Here is a 19,637-nt window from a genome sequence, read left to right as displayed (position 1 = left end):
TGTAAAGTATTTCAATTCAGTCCAGGAACTTTTTTTTTCGATCAATTTAAATACGGTCCAGGAACCTTTTTTTCAATGTAACAATACGCAACTTGGACCGAATTTAAATTGTGCGAGAAAAAAGATTCCGGTCCTGTAGCGGACCTTCAACAACCCTGCCCAAATGTCTCACAGAGATCAGGTGCTCCAGGCTATAAGAGAGATTACAGATCAAACCATGTACTTCCTTCCTGTTCTTGCCTCGATTAGCCTCGGGAAGAAGAAGAAGAAGAAGAAAGGGTAATTTGTGGAAAAGAAAAAAAAAAAAACTTAAGCCGCTTTCCTTGTTCTCTCCTTTTTATCTTGCGGTAAAGTGATCAAGAGTAGGAAAAGAAATTTACTGGGACAGTCCTACTAAAGAAAAAAGGACAGTTTTACATCTCGAATCTTTCGTATCTTTCACAACTTTTTTATAGTTTTCATGTATGATGTTCTTATTTTACTATTAGGGAAAGACATGGAAAAAGGAACACAAATGAATTTGCCTTTTTTTTTACCAGGAGCTCGATTTTTTTGTTTACAAAATCACACTTAGTGTTACGAACACTAGCAACAAGCGGTACGTGGCAGTAACGTATGTATGTGTAGTTATTGTTATTAGGGTTGGGAGCCAGGCCCGTACCCAGGGGAGGGGTCATGGGGGCCATGCACCGCCTCGAACCTTGAAATATTTAAATGTGAACCTATAAAAAAAGCTACGAAAATAACATCATCGATTTTTTAAATATGTAAAAATTTCAATTTCGTTCTAGCATAAATAAATGCTTTTCTTGTGTAGAAGTCTTCGGTCTGCAATATTGGCTAGTTTTAGATTTATAATCATTGATGCAAGTTTGCAAGACTACCAGACGTCAGACTCACAGATTTAGTCAGGACAGTGCGTTACTTTTAATACTTGTCCCGACTCTTTCGGACAGCAGTCCAAAAATATATCTTTATTATTTTTGTTAACTCATATTTCAACATGTTCTTTATTCTAATAATGATTCCTAATACGCAACATTTAATTAATAAATATATTATTTTCTAAACATAAATTATCATGACTTTTCAATGTCGCTGGTATAAGAAAATTGAAGGAAATTTTCGGGTCTGGCCCCTCCCTCAAAAAAATACTGGATACGGGCCTGTTGGGGGCACTCTCCCCCCCTCTCTCTTCATCTCTCTTTACATCACTTACAGGCATGGTACAAAATAACGGGGCCGCCAAACCGGGCTGTGCCCCTTTTATTAGCACCAAGATCTTATTTCTAAAAGCGTGGATATTTGTTTGTCTGAGTTTAGTTACGAGTCCAATTTATACATAGAAAGGGTAACAGGGACTGGACCTACAGTTTAATTAGGGATCCGAACCACTATGCACCTCCACTGGGTGCGTGGCTGTTTGTTTCAATAAGAGTCGGATTTACTTTTGCACCTGTCCCCTTGGCGGAGTGGTTAGCACATGGCGCTACGACGCAAGGGGTCCCGGGTTCGAATCCCGACCTAGGCATGGATGTTTGTGAGTGTTTATTCATCACATCATCACTCATCTTCGCAAATTAGCCAAAAGTGGCACAAAAAGCGAAGTAAAATAAAGCAAATTGTTGAGAAGAATTAATTGAAGTTGCTGCTGCAGAACCTAATAAGTGTATTGCAAAATCAAGTATTAATTAAAGCTAAGAGATTACTGTTGTTTTGATGCCATTGCGTAGGTATTGAATAAACACGAACCTACAATAAACGTGTTCTTTAAAAGCAACACCTAAAGTATTCTAAGAACAAGGCTATCTTTTTCGTCATTAAAACCGTAAATATATATCATGTTCCCGTTTTGTATTGGAAGAAGGTAAAAAGTAGGAGGAGCAGGCATCAGGGTAGAAAGGCGAGGAGGAAGAGGGGTGAAAATTTTATCCTGAGCCGCCCCTGCTGATGCCAAGGATTGCTTCCATGGATACAAGTATCCTTGGTAATATAGGTAAATTTTAGTTCCTACCAGGACAGTATCAATCCCTTATAAACTTTGGGTCAGTTATTTTTCCTGTTTACGCCTTGATCTCTCCATAGATGGCCTCCTTGTATAGCAAAAGGTTTAATTTTCGTAATGCTTATGACAAAATTCTTAAAAATTGTCAAAGTTCAGAGAGTTTTGATGCTAACACTTTACTATAGGGGTGACGGATTTCTTCAAATTTACAGGAGAAAGTACTTACGCAAATCATTTTCTGTAGCGTTGTGGAAGTTCGTGAATGTAGTTTTGATCCATTTTAATGCGAATGCATGTTGTTTTCTGCAAAAATCTCTGTCCGACACGCTGTTCCTGCTGCCGCCATTTGCTTTCTGCACGAGAGCACAATGTTCCGTGTGTTAGATGACGTAAACCCCGTAGTCAGTGTTTCAAACTCGCCGTGTTTTCACTATAACATGACGTGTCGAGTGTTTTTAATGTTGTTTTTTTTTAATTTTTAAACTATGCTTGCCTAACCTAACCTAACCTTACGTAAAATGGTTTGTGGGGCTAACGTGAATGGTTTGTGGGGCTAACGTGAATGGTTTGTGAGGCTAACGTCAATGGTTTGCGATGTATTAGCATAATTTCAAATCCGGGCACGAAAGTAGGTATTTTCCGGTGAACAAGGTTGCAACACTGCTTAAATCGACAAAACACTCTCACAACGCGCGATGAACCAGTACCTATCGCCATAATGTGTGTTACAGAATGGAAATAACGAGTAACAGTAAGTATTCGTAAATGTAAGAAATAGACATTATTTTCGTTATAAATTAATTATTTCGCCTATAGAAATGTTCCGCATTCCAGAATAGTACTTTAGCAATGTAAAAAAGTGAGAAATAAATGATTTATAGGTGTCAGCCCTATAGTAAAGTAGTACCGTTTTGATTATATATAGCCACTAACATTGACGGCTCCACTGATAGTTAATGGGGTGTGTACAAGTAGTGTACAAGTGCACAAGTGATTGTACATATTGTTTACAGTATGTATATATTGAATTCAAAACTTGTCATGCCTACCTTAGTCACGGGTTTGGTGTGGCGCATACCCAGCTTGCAACAAATGGCAAAACTAAATGCTAAGGGCTCTAAACCTGGCCCTCTCAACTTAACCTAAAATCCGCTTGGTTATGTGGTTAGGTTAGGTTAGAAGGGCCAGGTTTAGAGCTCTCAGTATTTAGTTTTGGCGCTTCTTGCATGCTGGGTGCGCATGCGCTGACTGGACGAGTCGACTAGCAAGATAGGGGTGAGACCATGGACGTCCGCAGGATTTTTCCAGGGAGGGGCAAGGAAGGTATCTTTTTTTCAAGGGGGAGCAAACAAGTCACATTTTCCCCCAAACGAGTGTAGTTCCCTAAAAAAAACATTGCTTAAATTTGAATTTATGGTGTTAATGCAATAATTCACACATATTAATGTGGCTAAAGTGAAATTATATGTGTGAAATACATCATTTTTGGTTGACTTTCATTTTCCAGTGGGGCCACGGCCCCCACTTGCCCCCACCGTCCGGACGCCCATGGGTGAGACGGATAAGAGAAACAGGTTACGTGAAAATCGTCTGCTGCTGAAATGACCTTGAAATTTCACACGGAGGGAAGCTCACGGGCAAAATACGTTCAGAGAGGAGTTGAGAGTTGTAAATGCCTTAACGGGCACAACAAAGCGAGTGATAATAAACAAAAACAGAATACTGATCTGAAACCCACAGCGCGTTTCAACTGCTCTTCACTTCCGGGTGTGGATTCGTCTTCTCGATCTAGCCTCACCACCAGCGGTCGGTCTGTATTTCGGACCAATTCACGCGCTACATCCAGCGAAGATGCTAAGAAATTATAATTCATAATATTCACTGTTAACTCACAAGCAAGCTATTATTTGTTGGTTTCATATCCATCTAATTTCACACCTCTAAAAAACTATTTGTCCCCGAGGCATTGATCGTTTACGTAATCTTCTCTTAAAGGTAGCTTGTTGAGGTCTGTAATTAGAATCTTTAAGAACGAAGCGAAAGTGGCGTGCGTACAGTAGCTAAACGGTTCGTGGGTACTAATTGGATCCCCCCCTCTCTCTCTCTTTATCCTCCTTCTCTCTCCTATTTCTTTCTTTTCTTACCTCTCTCTCTCTCTCTCTCTCGCTATTCTTCTCTCTCTTTCCTCTCCCCCTCTCTCTTCCTTTCTTTTCTTCAGAGAGATAGAGGTGGGGGGGGGTAAGTTCTTAAGATCTTCGGCTGTTACCTCTGATGCTCTAAAAGTTTCAGAAATTTCTGCAGATTGTATAATATAGATTAATGATGCGAATGGGCACAGTAAGTCATTGTCGATTCCGGAGGGGGGGCTATGATGAGGGGTTTCAGTGGCTCATTTCGAAGCATCGGAATATTATAATATTAAAATATCCCCGAAGAGCAATATATATATATATCCTGTCCAGAGGTGGATTTCCTCCCTTCCGATAGAGGGGTGTAAGGGGGTGACACTTTGATAACACACTCAAATGTCAACCTCTCTTCCACATAGTACTATCGTGTTATAAATGGAATAATTCCGTCAGCTACACCGACATGTTTCCCACGATTCTTCACCTTCTATCGCAACGTTCTGCATCACCGAGGAAAGCGGTGAGGTTCTGGCGGTAGATCGAGTGCGCATCTACCGTCAGGAGGAAGCCGAAACATCGGCATTTGTTGCGCGAGAAGAAATAATAGAAAATAACTTCCTCAATCGTTTCCTAACGTATGAAACTATCGCGAACAGGCGTTGGTTATGTGATCTACAATGGAAAATCTAAGTTTATAAGCACAATGAAGGTAAAATATTAGATATATTTGGCACATTGATTGATCTGCTTTATTTTACTTCGCTTTTTGTGCCACTTTTGGCTAATTTACGAAGATGGGGATGAGTGATGATATGATGAAATTGATGAATGGACGCTCACAAACATCCATGCCCAGGCCGGGATTCGAACCCGGTACCCCTGGCGTCGTAGCGCGATATGCTAACCACTCCGCCACGGGGACCAGGATACGTAGGTATATTTGGCATAAAAAATATGCTAAAATAAAAACTCGAATTTGGCGAAAAGTAATAATAATATTATTAATGAAGTAATAGTAACACCACCACTTTAAAAAATCAGCATCTTTACCAGGCACATATATAGAAATATATTTGGGGGCTCAGAATCAAGTGCCTTATAATAATAAAAATAATAATTGTTTAAATTAAATAATTAAATATGCATATTAATTGATATTGTATTTTTATTACATGAGCAGGTAAAAAGACTGTATAAGAATATATATAACAGCACATAATCATTATCTAGCTTACATATAGTTTAGATCGCCAAAATTAAGGAAATTAATGTAAAATACATAAAGAATTGAATGTTTATTCAATAACAAAAAAAATAATGTTTGTGCATATATGTTATTTGGTACTGTCATTCAACTTTATGATCTCAATATAATCCTTGCTTTCCAATAAATTCGGCGGAAATAAATGACAACACAACAAATGCTAAACAAGTATATTTTTATTATTTAATTTTAGAACTTGGTCAATCTTTCAGGGGGCCCTGACCCCCTGGAAGCCCCTGAATATGTTCTTGATCCCTTCTTATAATACTGTAAGAGAAACGGTCTGGACAGTAGGGACTGGACACAACAAAGAAATGAATTAGGAAAGACAGAGATTAGCTAAAGGGACAGAAGAAGATAGGAAGAGATGCAAAAGAAAGAAATATATAGAGGAAGAAAGAAAGGTAGATAATAAAAAGAAAGAGACAGGGAGAGATAAAGATGCGTGAGAAAGGAAATTAAAACGAAGTGTGTTCCAAAGGTGAAAACAATTATGAGCTCTGTAAGATGTGGGACAGTAATCAGAAGCTACCATAATTGCCACTGCAGAACAAAACGCGATCTGCAATTGGATTAATGTTACGTCTGCCGTGAAGCAGCACTTGCCAGCTATTGTTCGTTCAGGGAAAATCGTCTCTCACGTTCTGAACAGAACAAAGATGCCGACGGAAGTCTATGGATCACAGAAATGAACCTGGATTGCCGCTGGACATCCAAGGAAATGAAAGTTAAGCTCTGGCTTCCTGGGGCGGGCAAAAATGTTGATCAATGAAAGTTGCCTCAGCCAATCCGCGTGACTCAAGTTTATAATAAATATTTCAGCTATTACATCACATTTTGGGTTTGATAACGTCATTACCTAGAGTTTTATTTCCGTCATTAGTATTTTTATAATGGCGGAAATTAATGATGCAGGTGAGTTTCTTGTTGTTAATGATGCTTTCTGTTCTTTCTCTATGTCTCACCATTTTCTGTTTTTTTTTTATTTCTTGGTTCTTTTTTTATCACGCTTCTCCATTTTTCTCCAGTTTCTTCAATTTATATCATTCTCTGTGTGTCTCTCTACTTCTTTTATTCTTTTCTCTCTTGCCCATTTCTTCTCCCTTTCCTTTATCATCTTTTTTGCCGATCTCTGCGGCGGAGTAGTTAGCATAATGCACTGCGGCGCTAGGGGTCCCAGGATCGAATCTTGGCATGGACATGATTGTTCTATGTGAGCGTCCCTTCATCAGTATACAGGATGGCTCAATAAGTCACTTAACACCCCCAGTACAAGGCCACTGCAGCTCGCAACATGGAAATGGTGATGACCAATCGTTATCAGGCCAAGGGGGAACCACATTGACGCCACCCACACGGTCGGCGGCCATCTTGATGTCCGCCATCTTGAATTCAACTTCAGAATTTTAAATGGGAAGGGGGTCGTGCGACATATCAAAATGGGCTAGAATTTCACGAGAAATGCAATGGTGAAGGTTTTTTCGACGTATCTTTAACCAGTAAAAAGTTATGACTGAATTCTTGTACCAATTTGCTCCTTTTCGAGTTGTTAGAAAAATGCCTTAAAATTTGTTTAGCGCTTCGGTAATGCATCGAGATCAAAGTGACGTCTATGGAGAGACGTTCGCATGCCACTGCACATTATTTTAATCGGATACATCCATGAAGAGCTGTGCATTATGAATGGTTGTCGCGAACAATTTACAGTGTGACGCTTCCATTGAATTAAAAGTCCTTCACAGTGACAAGGCTAATGTTTATGTTCATAAGGAAGTTCATAAACAGAATATGTGACCCTTGTCATCTGATAACTAACTTTGGACAAAAACTGGTTCATAACGTTCCCATAAGTGTTCTGGTGTTCTTCCCTATTGAAAAACCTCTGTAAAAAGTACCTTCTTCCATAAGCAAGGTTGAAAAAAACTGTTTATTTAACAAATCCAAGTAGCCCTAAGCATTTAAGGTTCCGTTGATGGAAAATTGACTAACCAATCGTGTTCCACACAGCACGCCACACCATTAACTTACTTTGATCTGTCGAAAATGGGTTATCAGATAAAAATCATCGAATATTCTGTTTATGAACTTCCTTATGAACATAAACATTAGCCTTGTCACTGTGAAGGACTTTTAATTCAATGGAAGCGTCACACTGTAAATTGTTCGCGACAACCATTCATAATGCACAGCTCTTCATGGATGTATCCGATTAAAATAATGTGAAATGGCATGCGAACGTCTCTCCATAGACGTCACTTTGATCTCGATGCATTACCGAAGCGCTAAACAAATTTTAAGGCATTTTTCTAACACCTCGAAAAGAAGCAAATTGGTACAAGAATTCAGTCATAACCTTTTACTGGTTAAAGATACGTCGAAAAAACCTTCACCATTGCATTTCTCGTGAAATTCTAGCCCATTTTGATATGTCGCACGACCCCCTTCCCATTTAAAATTCTGAAGTTGAATTCAAGATGGCGGACATCAAGATGGCCGCCGACCGTGTGGGTGGCGTCAATGTGGTTCCCCCTTGGCCAGATAACGATTGGTCATCGCCAATTTCAAATTCCATGCCGCAGTGGCCTTGTACTGAGGGTGTTAAGTGACTTATTGAGCCACCCTGTAATTTTCTTAATAATACCCTTTGCTAAGTTATCACCATTCTCCATGTTGTTTACTTAGATTACGTCATCTAAGTGTATAAAATAGTCTACGTGTAGAATGTAGACAATCGTTGTTTACGCGTAGACGCACATCACTGTTTCTAATAAACAACAAACCAAATTGCATCAAACATAATGCAATTATAACAATTGTTACTTGTACTTTGCACACTGTAAAAGTTAACTGGAGCCGTCAATACCAACTCTCATCCAAACCCTGTAAAGAAATTATCACGACGGCTTTCTTTAAAGTGATAACTGCCATTAAATAGTAACCTAATATATTTTTAGTGGTTCAGGTTTCATCCTATACTTTCGGTGCACATAAGTTCAATTTAAGCAGCCATCTATCGTTAGGCAGGATAAAATATTCAAATTAAAGTTAAAAAAAACAAAAACTGTTAAGTTCCGATTTTGTAAATTAACAGTCTGACTATTAACTTTTAACGGTAGAATATTGTAAGTGTTACCGTAATTGCTAACAGTGTAGGCCTAGAAAAGTTTACTAGTTTATTCTTATGGTATGTTGTATCTTAACATTGCTTGCAATTGCAAGATATTGTGTGGTGTAATATACTCCTTAACATATTTTCTAAAAAATAAAAAGGACTACATTAGTGATGAATAATATGGTGCTGAAATCTAAGAAACGTTCCACATTTTTACTCACTAAATTCATTATCATGTGAAATTTGCTTCACAAACTATGTTCATTTTCTAAACAATATTTTTTAACGATCATTTCATCCTCATATTCGCGATTAGCCAAAAAGGGCAAAAAAGCGAAGTTAAATGAGCCAAATCAATCAATCTTTCCTTTTTCTCGCCATTTCTCTCAATATTTTTCTCCCATTTGTATCATTTCGCATTTTTTTTTCTCTAGATGTTTTTCACTACTCCTTTTCTTTATCATTTTTCTCTTCACATTTCTTAACTCGCCTCTCGTTCTCTTAAATTTGACAATACTTTTGCTCACATATGCCTGAAGATTCTGTATAGATTCACATTGAGATTTCAAATTTAAAGAACGCATTCTAATCTCTTCCAGGGCATCACGGTATGTTGCTATACTACGCCACTTTTCCTCAAAAACTGGGCAAAACATCACCCCAAAAATTTCTGCTTGGAGCACTGGTGGGCACAGCAAGATTACATATCTTGCCCTCCAGTCATAAAATCTCATATTTTACCATTTATTATTATTGTTGTTGTTTTACAAATCATAGAATTGAAATTGAATTTTAAATTCTATGGCATTGTTGGCAAGTTGAGACTAGAGTCCACTATTTAAATAGGAACTGGATTCGCCTTGCTTCCTTTTCACAAACATCTATCACTTTGCTGATGAGCGGTTTTCCTTGTATTTAGTATTTCTTCACGATACACAGAGATTCGAACCCAGGGCCCCTGGAGTCGTACGCCACTGTACTAACCATTCTGCCACGGAGGTCGGCAAGAGATTAGAATGAAGTGTACAAGGTAATTGTCATGTCGCTTATGATAATGACTGATCAACGTTACCGTTAGGCACGTAGCTAGGGGGAGGGTTAAGGGGGCTGAAGCCCCCCCCAGAAATCCTACAAATATTTAATTAATTAAAGTTATAACCACTGTATGAACTCCATTACATCGAAAAAGGTTTAGTATTGTAAAGGAACCAGGTTATAGTTTTATATTCTATCATTAATCCAATGAATAAATGGATCAACAGCTTCCAAAACTTAGTTTTCTTTGTGAAAGGTCACGGAATATAAACTTTATGAGTAAAATTTACCCCTAACTGTTAAAGCCTTCTTTTAACGTTTGCGTAAAAGTTAATAAAATACAATAACTATACAAAAATATAAGACAAATAATGGACAACAATTGTGCTAGATATTCACTGATACGGTGGATCGAGTAGCAATATATCTCCAGTAGCTAATAATATAAATTTGATTGAAACTGGTATATTTTAATAACTTCTAATAGTTATTATTGTAAAATAACAATAATTATTAGTGTCATTATCTTTTTGTATTAATCAAGTTTTATCTATGGCCTCACCCTATCTACAAATATTTCTGGCTATACCAGTGCTGATAAGGGATAAGCCCCCACTCCCCCGAAATATAATTCTGGCTACGTCCTTTAAGAATCACCGATCACCTAATCCTCATCGTCGCGATTAACTCGAGAGAGTAAAAGCGAAGTCAGAAAACGAAAATTCAAGTGAGTGCGGCGGGAACAGCTGTTTCATAACAAGTACCATTGCCCCCCCCCCCCCTCCTTAGGGACGCCCACTTCTTCCGCTTTTCCAGGAACCTATAGGGCGCAGCTAGCGGTTCGCGGTTTTCTTGGGAGAAAGCGCGAATTGACCGCGCCACCTGCTCCTAAGATTTAGCAATGTGAGTGACCCAAATAGGATAGCGTATTTGTTTGCCTATCTTGTATAACACTCCTCTCAAGGTAAGCGGCCGCAGCGTGACGCAACGGGGCGATGAGATATGTTGGATGAAAGTGAAAGCCGTTAGTTACATTTAAGAGTTTTCCGGAAGGCGCAGCATCTCGTGAACGATTTGGCACTTGCTTTACGCACGCCTGCCGCCACTACCGCCACCTGTTATTCATCGTTGAACTATAACATTCCTATCGCCCAAGGGGGACCGAGCATTGATTTCATGCGACGTTAGTTTTGTAATCCGACTCCATCGGATCACATGCAGTGGCGGGCCCGGGAGTTACAGTTCGGAGGGGCGCATTTCAGTCTGGCCTCTCACCTGCATTCTAAATTACACTTGTACTGTTGCATATAAACAATATATCGTACTGTAAACAGGAACCAAAATAGGGGTGGACGATGTCTGAAATTTGATATCGCGATATATCGTCAAGAAAATATTGTCACAGACGATACGATACGATATTTCTTCCGTATCGTGATATCGCGATATATCGTCTCCACGATATATATAGCCAAATATATATATATCGTCTATATGTCGCCTGGACGATAATTTTTCAATATCGCGATATATCGTGTTCCATTTCTAGAGATTATTGTATTGCAAAAATAGAATCTAGGGCTGGAATAGATGGTTAGTATTGTATGCTTTTAGCCTAATGCTTACACTTGCCATGGTAAAATGAACGATCAGATATCGGGAGTACGGTGAATAGACAAAGAAAACAACTTACACTCTAGTGGGGGCTCGGATTCATCCCCCTTGTGGCGTATTGCACATGGTTCGGACCTAAATTCACACTACCGACCTCTGTGGCGGAGTGGTTAGCACAGCACCCTTCGACGTCATGAGTTCCGGGTTCGAATCCCAGCCTGGTCATGAGTATCCTTTGTGAGTGTCCCTTCAACAATTTACTCATTTACGTTTACTCATCTTCACCTTCGCAATTAGCCAAAAGTTGCAGAAAAGCGAAGTAAAATGAACGAAATTAATCAATCAACAAAATTAAACTGTAGGTCTAGTTCCTATCAGCCTATCACAAGCATGAAGTGAACATCAATGAAAATACAAATATATTTTCGACCCTGTCAATCTTTATGATGAAAGACAGAACGTATAAGTTTTCAAAAATATAATAATATATCCGAAAACCTAACAGTTGAGTGTCTCCCCGTGGTGCTGCGCTTGCTCACACATTTCTTTATTCACGCGTAACGCTAATGTGAAGCGTAGCAAGAATATTAGCGAAATCCTTTAATCCTGTGGGCAACTTGATAAAAAATCACGAAGAATACAATATATGTAAACAGTGACGTGGTCAAATTGTGGGACGCACTCTGCTCTGATAGTCGTCTATCTCCGCCCCCAAAACAGTCGCTTTAATTTGATGAATCACATTTAAGCATTTTGAATATGACCACCTCTTCTGCCCCTATTTTTGTCTCTTGGCAATAATTGTTTGTTTAGATTTTAGTGCACTTTATGCACAATTGGCTAATTGGGACTGGACATACAGTTTAAAATGGCATCCTAACCTACTGTGCCTCTACCGGATATCGAAGCCGGCACCCCTCGGTTACAAGGCAACGAGGTTACCACGCTATCGGGGAGGAACTCGTGACGATAACTGTGCTGGTAAGGTAAATAAGTAGCCCATCGAAAAATATTGAGATTTGAGTAACAGGAAGAAATTATAGCTATTTCACTTCCTCAGAAACATACACATTTTTTGCAACTAATACTAATATATTGCACAGGCGTCTCGTGAACGCATGCGTCAATTGTGGGAAAAAGGACAGCTTGCTCTGCGACGACATTCATGAGCATTTCTACATTCTAATTTCTTCATATAGGAGAAGTATTCATTTTACACGAGAGCGCTCAACTAAGCTTATATTACATTTCTTGGATCTGAAATGACGCATGCATCAATTGTGGGAAATTAATTATTACTTTCTTTCACTTCAGAATCAAGAAATGTAATATAAGCTTAGTTGATCGCTCTCGTGTAAAATGAATACTTCTCCTATATGAAGAAATTAGAATGTAGAAATGCTCATGAATGTAATCGCAGAGCAAGCTGTCCTTCTTTCCACAATTGACGCATGCGCGGCATGCACCTCATGCGTCCACGAGACGCTTGTGCTTTGGGGATACCCATGAATTATCTTATCACACCATAGCTTACTTTGCATTGCTGATATTAGATACTGCTCATAATCCGCTCTACGGCATTTCCTCATAGTTGTTTCATTGCAGTAATTATCATTATTAACATTATCATTATCAATGCTTTCAATTGATGAATCAACTCGTAGCCTACTTATCGAGAGTTACGCCACGCCTAGTAATGTAACAGTCGCTTCTGAATTCTTGAGCAGCAATTCTCGACCTGGAAACCTTGTCATTGCGACTGCGATTACCCCACTTACTAATTAATTGAGCAAAAATAAAAGCAGGCCTGTGAGGAAACGGTTTCTCGCAACTATCTGCTGTTCTTGACATTGGCCCACACTGGCGCCGCGTTGCGGCAGGCGCACGACCTGTACGAGCTCGGAAATGAGGGAAGGTAGTAATTACATTATGTCACGTGGTCGTTGACAACTCCGTGAATGTTGTCACGTGAAAGCTATTTTCCCGCTGAAATCGTTGACGTAACAGCTCCAGGAGCGGCACCAGGCCCGTAGCCAGGCAGGGGCCAGGGGGGCTGAGGCCCCCTGGAACTGGCGTCAGCCCCCCCTGGCAATGCCATCAGCCCCCTTTGACACTAGGTAAAACTATTTTGTGTAATTTGTGTACAGTTCACAACTTTAAGGATAGATCCACAAAACATGAACAGCAGTTATTCGTTCATCTTGTTTATGAGCTGAAGTCTAAGTAGCTGCAAGTATTTAGAAGATTATCTAGACTTTCATAGAGGAGCTTCTTTATCTGTACTTTCGCTACCCCTGTTGCGACGTCCCGTTTACACAGAAATCTGTGACTTTGATGTCATCATGAAAATTCCCTTCGCATCTTCATTATCAATGTGGATTTAAACGTAACAGATCAAATTTCTCACATCAGACAGACACTTGAGAAAAGGTGGGAATATAATCAAAATGTTCATCAGCTATTCATTGATTTTAAAAAAAGCATATGATTCGGTCAAAAGAGATAAATTATATAATATATTAGTTGAGTTTGGAATAACTAAAAAGTTTGTTAATATGATAAATGTATGCACCAGTGAAACAGAAAGTAAAATTCGTGTGGGTATTAATGTGTCTGACAAATTTACAATTCATGATGTGTTAAAACAAGGAGATGCATTATCTCCATTGCTCTTTAATTTTGCCTTAGAATATGCTGTTAGGAAGGTAAAAGAAACTAACGAAGGACTAAAATTAAATGGTGTGACTCAGTTGTTAGCATATGCAGATGATGTAGACTTATTAGGGGATGAAATAAATACAATTAAGAATAATGCTAAAATATTTTTCAAAACTGCTAAAGAGATAGGTTTGGAAGTTAACAAAGAGAAAACTAAATATATGCTTACAGGCCGAAACCAAGTGTTAGGTAATAATCAAAATCTAATTATTGGTAACAACTCGTTTGAACCAGTTTCCAAATTCAAGTGCTTAGGAGTAACATTAACAAATTAAAATGATATTAAATAAGAAATAAAAATAAAGCTAAATGCAGGAAACGTATGTTACTTTTCTCTTCATAAACTTTTGGATTCTCTTTTAATATCTAAGAAGATAAAAAGTTAAAATATACAAAACAGTAATTTTGCCTGTAGTATAATATGGATGCGAAACGTGGTCCCTTACATTGAAAGAGGAACATAAATTGAGAGTATTTGAAAATAAGATCCTTAGGAAAATATTTGGGTCTAAAAGGGATGAGGAGACAGGTGAGTGGAGAAGGTTACATAATTTAGAACTACATAATTTGTATTCATGTCCAGATATTATTACAATGATTAAATGAAGAAGACTTAGGTGGACAGGCCATGTGGCACGCATGGGAGAGGAAAGAAGAGTTTACAGAATTCTTGTTGGGAAATTTGATGGTAAGAGACCAGTAGGAAGACCAAGACGAAGATGGAGGGATAACGTTAGACCTAAAATATATTGGTAGGGATGGAAAAGAGTATATAGATCTTACTCAGGATAGGGAAAGATGGAAGGCCTGTGTTGCTGCAACCATGAACCTTCGGGTTTGGGAACGCTAGAGAGTTAGTTAGTTAGTTAGTTATCTGCATCAAAGGTCAACAGATCACAAATTTTGGGAACAAAGGGGAATTTCATTGCTACGGCCAGGGGTTGAATGTAACTGTACGCACTATAATTGAATATTGTGCATTTTGTTCTGTATGATATAAATATCTGTTTCATATAAAGTAGTATGGAGTGTGTAAGGGATAATTTCAGTATCCGTCAATTAACACTTCGAGAGATGTTTTAAAAGATGTAGAAAAATGTAGTATTTCTATGATATTTATAAATTTTATATAACTTAATGACCTCCCCGACAAACACACACACACACATATAATTTATCTTCATTTAATACTGTTAATTTTTTTTAAAAAATGTGCTTGGTTACAAAGCCTCCCCTGATAACCCGTGAGCCCCCCCCCCCCCCGAGATCAATTCTAGCTACTGGCCTGAGCGGCGCAAGATAAAATTTTCACCCGGACGGGGTGGATTTTTAGCCCTTCCTCTCTTTCCACTTCCAATAAAACTTTGACCATATTGCATACAGTATTTACTGCATTAAATAAGAAAAATAATAGTTTCATTTTTTTGTACTCTGTATTCTGTACGCCGCGAAATGTTCCAATATTTCCACTGAAACTCAATCAATGATATGATTGTTCCAAATAAGTGGTCGTTTAGTACTTTTTACTCATGAAATGATTCTGAATTTGAAATGTGTTTATTTTTTAACTAAAGGCAAGCAACCTAACCACACTAACTGAGCGTTGCAAGTGTTAGATAGGACTACATTCTGACTGATCCGGAGGTCTCGGGTTCGAGTCCCGGCGAGGGCATGGGCGTGTTTTAATGTACACAAGAGACTTGTAAAGAAAGGACATGTGACGGGTGCAAAGAACCTTAGTGTTGACGTACCCATAAAAATAGCGAATATTTACAATTATAAGAGTTATATTTAATTATTTACATAAATGCTGGCACAAATCGCAGGCAAATAGTTTTACTTTTTTGTTCTTCCTAAAATATTTTACTTTTTAAATTTAATTTTGCAATAATAAATAAACACATAGCACGCCATGCTTTAGCAATAATGCCTTTGATCATAGCCGTTCCCGCTTTCGCTATACAGACTTTTCATAAGCTTTCTTTGCGTACTTTACTGCAAGCCAGTGTTAAATAAACTCAAAGACTATAGAATTATTTTCCCCTTATTCTTTGGACTAGAGGAAGAGATTACGAGGATAGCTAAATATCGTACATATCAATATTGCCTGAAAGTCGTGTTTACGACCTCAAATTGTTCAGAATTCACTAAACAACATACTGGTATAATTGTCATATCACCTCGTTATTTTGGAAGTCTTTTTAGTAAAAATGTTAACAATACTCATAATTATATACTTAGTATATAGTAATAAGTCATGTGTTTTGCTGTCTCCGTTCATACCCCCCCCCCACAAAGTTGATGGTTTAGCGGTCTCAGCCCTGCAAATTTCATGGTCTAGAACATTTCAAATGTGTATTTAAAGTTAAGTTCATGTTGCACAATTCAGAGTAAACTTTACAAGAGAAGCAAAATGATACATTAGATCCTCTTAAGCAAAATTATTTGAGTGGCTCTGCCCCCACATCATTAACATTGGGGGGGGGGGGCCTCGAGCCCCCCAATCCCCATGGAGTCAGCGCCTATGGCCTTTAACGTTGTTTTTCTTAGTAATACTAGGCCAAAAGGTGGTTATTAACCCCACCAAACCCCTCTTGGGTACGCCACTGTCAGACATGTTCTTCTTTATAAGTATTATTTTTAGTACACATCAAACCAAATTGCATAAAACGTAATGCAGTTATAACAATTGTTACTTGTACTTTGCACACTGTAAAAGTTAACTGGAGCCATCAATACCAACTCTCATCCAAACACTGTGAAGAAATTATCTTGACAGCTTTCTTTAAAGTGATAACTGCCATTAAATAGTAAATCTAATATATTTTTAGTGCTTCAGGTTTCATCCTATATTTTCGGTGCACATAAGTTCAATTGAAGCAGCCATCTATCGTTAGGCAGGATAAAATATTCAAATTTATGTAAAAAAAACAAAACAAAATCGGTTAAGTTCCGATTTTGTAAATTAACAGTCTGACTATTAAATTTTAACGGTAGAATACTGTAAATGTTACCGTAACTTCTAACAGTGTAGGTCTAGAAAAGTTTACTAGTTTATTCTTATGGTATGGTGTATCTTAACATTGCTTGCAATTGCAAGGGATTGTGTGGTGTAATATACTCCGTAACCTATTTTCTAAAAAAAAAAGGCTACATTCGTCCTGAATTGGAGACGTGTTATGGTACTGAAATCTATGAAACGTTCCACATTTTTACTCACTAAATTTATTATCATGTGCAATTTATTTCACAAACTATGTTAATTTTCTAAACAATATTTTTTTCATAACTTTTCTACAGCTAAAGATGGCAACACCGCCAACTGATTTTTTTTTCCCGGAAGTGTTCATTTTCTGATCCATAATTTTTTCATGATTCTTTTATAGCTGAAGATGACAACACTGCCAACTGAATATTGTATTAGGCTATGCTCATTTTATATACTCTGTCTCAGTTTTCTCTGGAGCAAGGTCGCAGATAGCGGTAGAGAGGGGAGCGGAATCGAGTGGGCAGAGCAAAGCAGTACACACGATGCTGAGAAGGCTGGTAACTGCAGTCGCTTTCCCACCTCCACGCAATCCCATTCCCTCTCACATGTCAATTGGTGGAGTCGTCTCGCGTCACTACTTCCGCAGAGACTTGTTTTCGTTCGCTTGCTCCAGAGATCACCGGGACAGAGTATACCAATATTTGTTTCATGATTTTTTATAGCTAAAGATGGCAACACTGCCGACTGATCTCTTGGTCCGGCAATAGAGAAATCTTGTCTCTCGAGAAAGCTTACGGATTCAGCAGGATAAGTTGCATTGCAGGAAGCCCAATTATGGATTCAGGGGCTTGCTTTTGTCATTTGTTTTTTTTAACTTTCCACTCATGGAAAGTTGCAATTTGGCACACGGCTAAGATAATCCCAAAAGGCAAGAAATTCAAAAACTTGAGGTTGGGAAATTTACAATGGAGCCTCTCCGATGGCGTGGGACTAACGATGTTGGCTTGTAATCAAGTGGTCCCAGTGAACAGCTGTTTGTAATTTCATTTTAAACTGTAGGTTCAATCCCAATTAGCACATATATGCATAAAGAGGGCTTCAAATAAGGCTTGACATGTTTTTAAGGCAAAATATCTATACATTTTTCTCGATTGCATGATCTATTTCTTCTTTGCAAGGGACGATAACTTCAAAGAATTGCGAAATTTTCATTTTTAAAGATAAATTCATGTTCATAAGTACAGTTACCAATTAGGAAAGTTACACTAATTAAAATTCTTCCCATCCTGCTACGACGCCAGAGGTCACGGGTTCGAATTCCGGCCAGGGTGTGGATGTTCTTGTGAGAATCGCTTAATCATTTCATCATCGTCGTAATTAATCAAAAATGGCAGAAAAGCGACGCTAAGTAACCAAAATCGACAAATCCAAAAATTACAATTCTTGTTTTCTAGACGTTTTACATCTGTTGAAATGGAGAATGGCGAATGGCGGAGCACAGCAAATACCTGGTTGCTGAAGCCAGCCGAATTTTCCCCTCCATGCACTCACTTCTCCTCTCGCACTTGTTCGTTGATCGAGCCCCTTCCAATCACTACTTGCACAGAGGCTTCTTTTCGTTCGCTTGCTTAAGAAATTCCAGGGACAGAAATTCCAGGGGATGTCCCTTCTCCTTGTGATGCAGGTTTATCCTATCATTTGAGCAATTCGCCACTGGTCATATTACGTTTTACTTGGACTACAGTTGCCTCTAAAAAAAGTAAAACGTTTATCAGTACTAAAGCGTGCCACATGAAAGAAACATTGGCGAGTCTGATATGGTCCGAGGGCCGTAGTTGGTGGAACCCTTGTACAGAGGTCATGAAAGCAAACAATTTCTCCTAGTAACATTTTGTCTTTGACTTGTCGTTTCGACGCTACGAACACTTAATAAATGACACGTTATCCTGAATATATGTTACCACGTGCACACATTCAAGGTCGCCACTAACGGATTAATTTTGCAGTCACGATAAACAAAATATATGCCCTATCTATAAATAAATCAATTAGCCATAAGCCATTGGTACGTGTGAGCAAGTCACATTAATAAAGTAATTTCGGTACATGTGAAGTATGCAAGTTGTTTTGCAGTCTCGAGACGAGAATCTCGAACACCTCGTTATCGTCTTGATTTTACGATAGCCATATGCAGCTTCGAAGCGAGTCGTAATTCCCGAAACGTCCAATCAACAAGCGAGACAGTGACGTCATCTCCACCCAGCACGTATCACAAATCTCCTCATACTCTTGGTAGGCTTGCTAGACAGCAGGGGATGTTCCGAAAGTTATCAGACTCTAATAATATCTGTGTGATGTAGAAACCACTGTTTATTTTGGAAGCTCCTAATATTAAATGTCTTTGTTTCTGATTTCAGGTATCTAGAGTAAAGAATGCCGCCAAATAGCCCTTTGAATCCCGTCCATCATGCGCCGGAGTCGCCAATCAGAGAAGAGGATGGAAAGAAGGCTGACTACAGCTGCCAGGAGATAAGATGGACGAATGTGTTCATCATAGGCATGGCCCATATCTTCGGACTTTATGGCTTCGGCTTGATGTTCACCTCTGCGCATGCGTACACGAACCTTTGGAGTGAGTTGGAAATCTTTAGTCCGTGTACCATATTTACTCGGGTACAGATCGCATATCTTTTTACCCAAAATTGGACGGAAGAGGTGCTGTGGCTTATATTCGAAATTACTGACAGTCATATATATCTTCTAAACAACTA

The 19,637-nt window shown here is 38.6% G+C and overlaps 1 protein-coding gene across 2 annotated transcripts in view; it reads left to right on the top strand.

Annotated features, from left to right (window-relative positions):
• Positions 1 to 19,637, top strand: part of LOC146003821 (acyl-CoA Delta-9 desaturase-like) — a 127,706-nt gene that overhangs the window by 83,939 nt on the left and 24,130 nt on the right. For both annotated transcript variants that reach the window (XM_083142244.1, XM_083142243.1), the window contains exon 2: positions 19,284 to 19,498. In XM_083142244.1, the coding sequence (XP_082998370.1) occupies positions 19,300 to 19,498 (199 nt within the window). In that variant the 5' untranslated portion in view covers positions 19,284 to 19,299. The remainder of the gene's footprint in view (positions 1 to 19,283; positions 19,499 to 19,637) is intronic.

This window comes from Lepisma saccharinum, chromosome 20 (genome assembly GCF_977018435.1).
Source record: "Lepisma saccharinum chromosome 20, izLepSacc3.1, whole genome shotgun sequence".
Taxonomy (NCBI): domain Eukaryota; kingdom Metazoa; phylum Arthropoda; class Insecta; order Zygentoma; family Lepismatidae; genus Lepisma; species Lepisma saccharinum.
The sequence above is the reverse complement of the archived record's forward strand: the minus strand, read 5'-3'. Positions and strand labels throughout refer to the sequence as shown.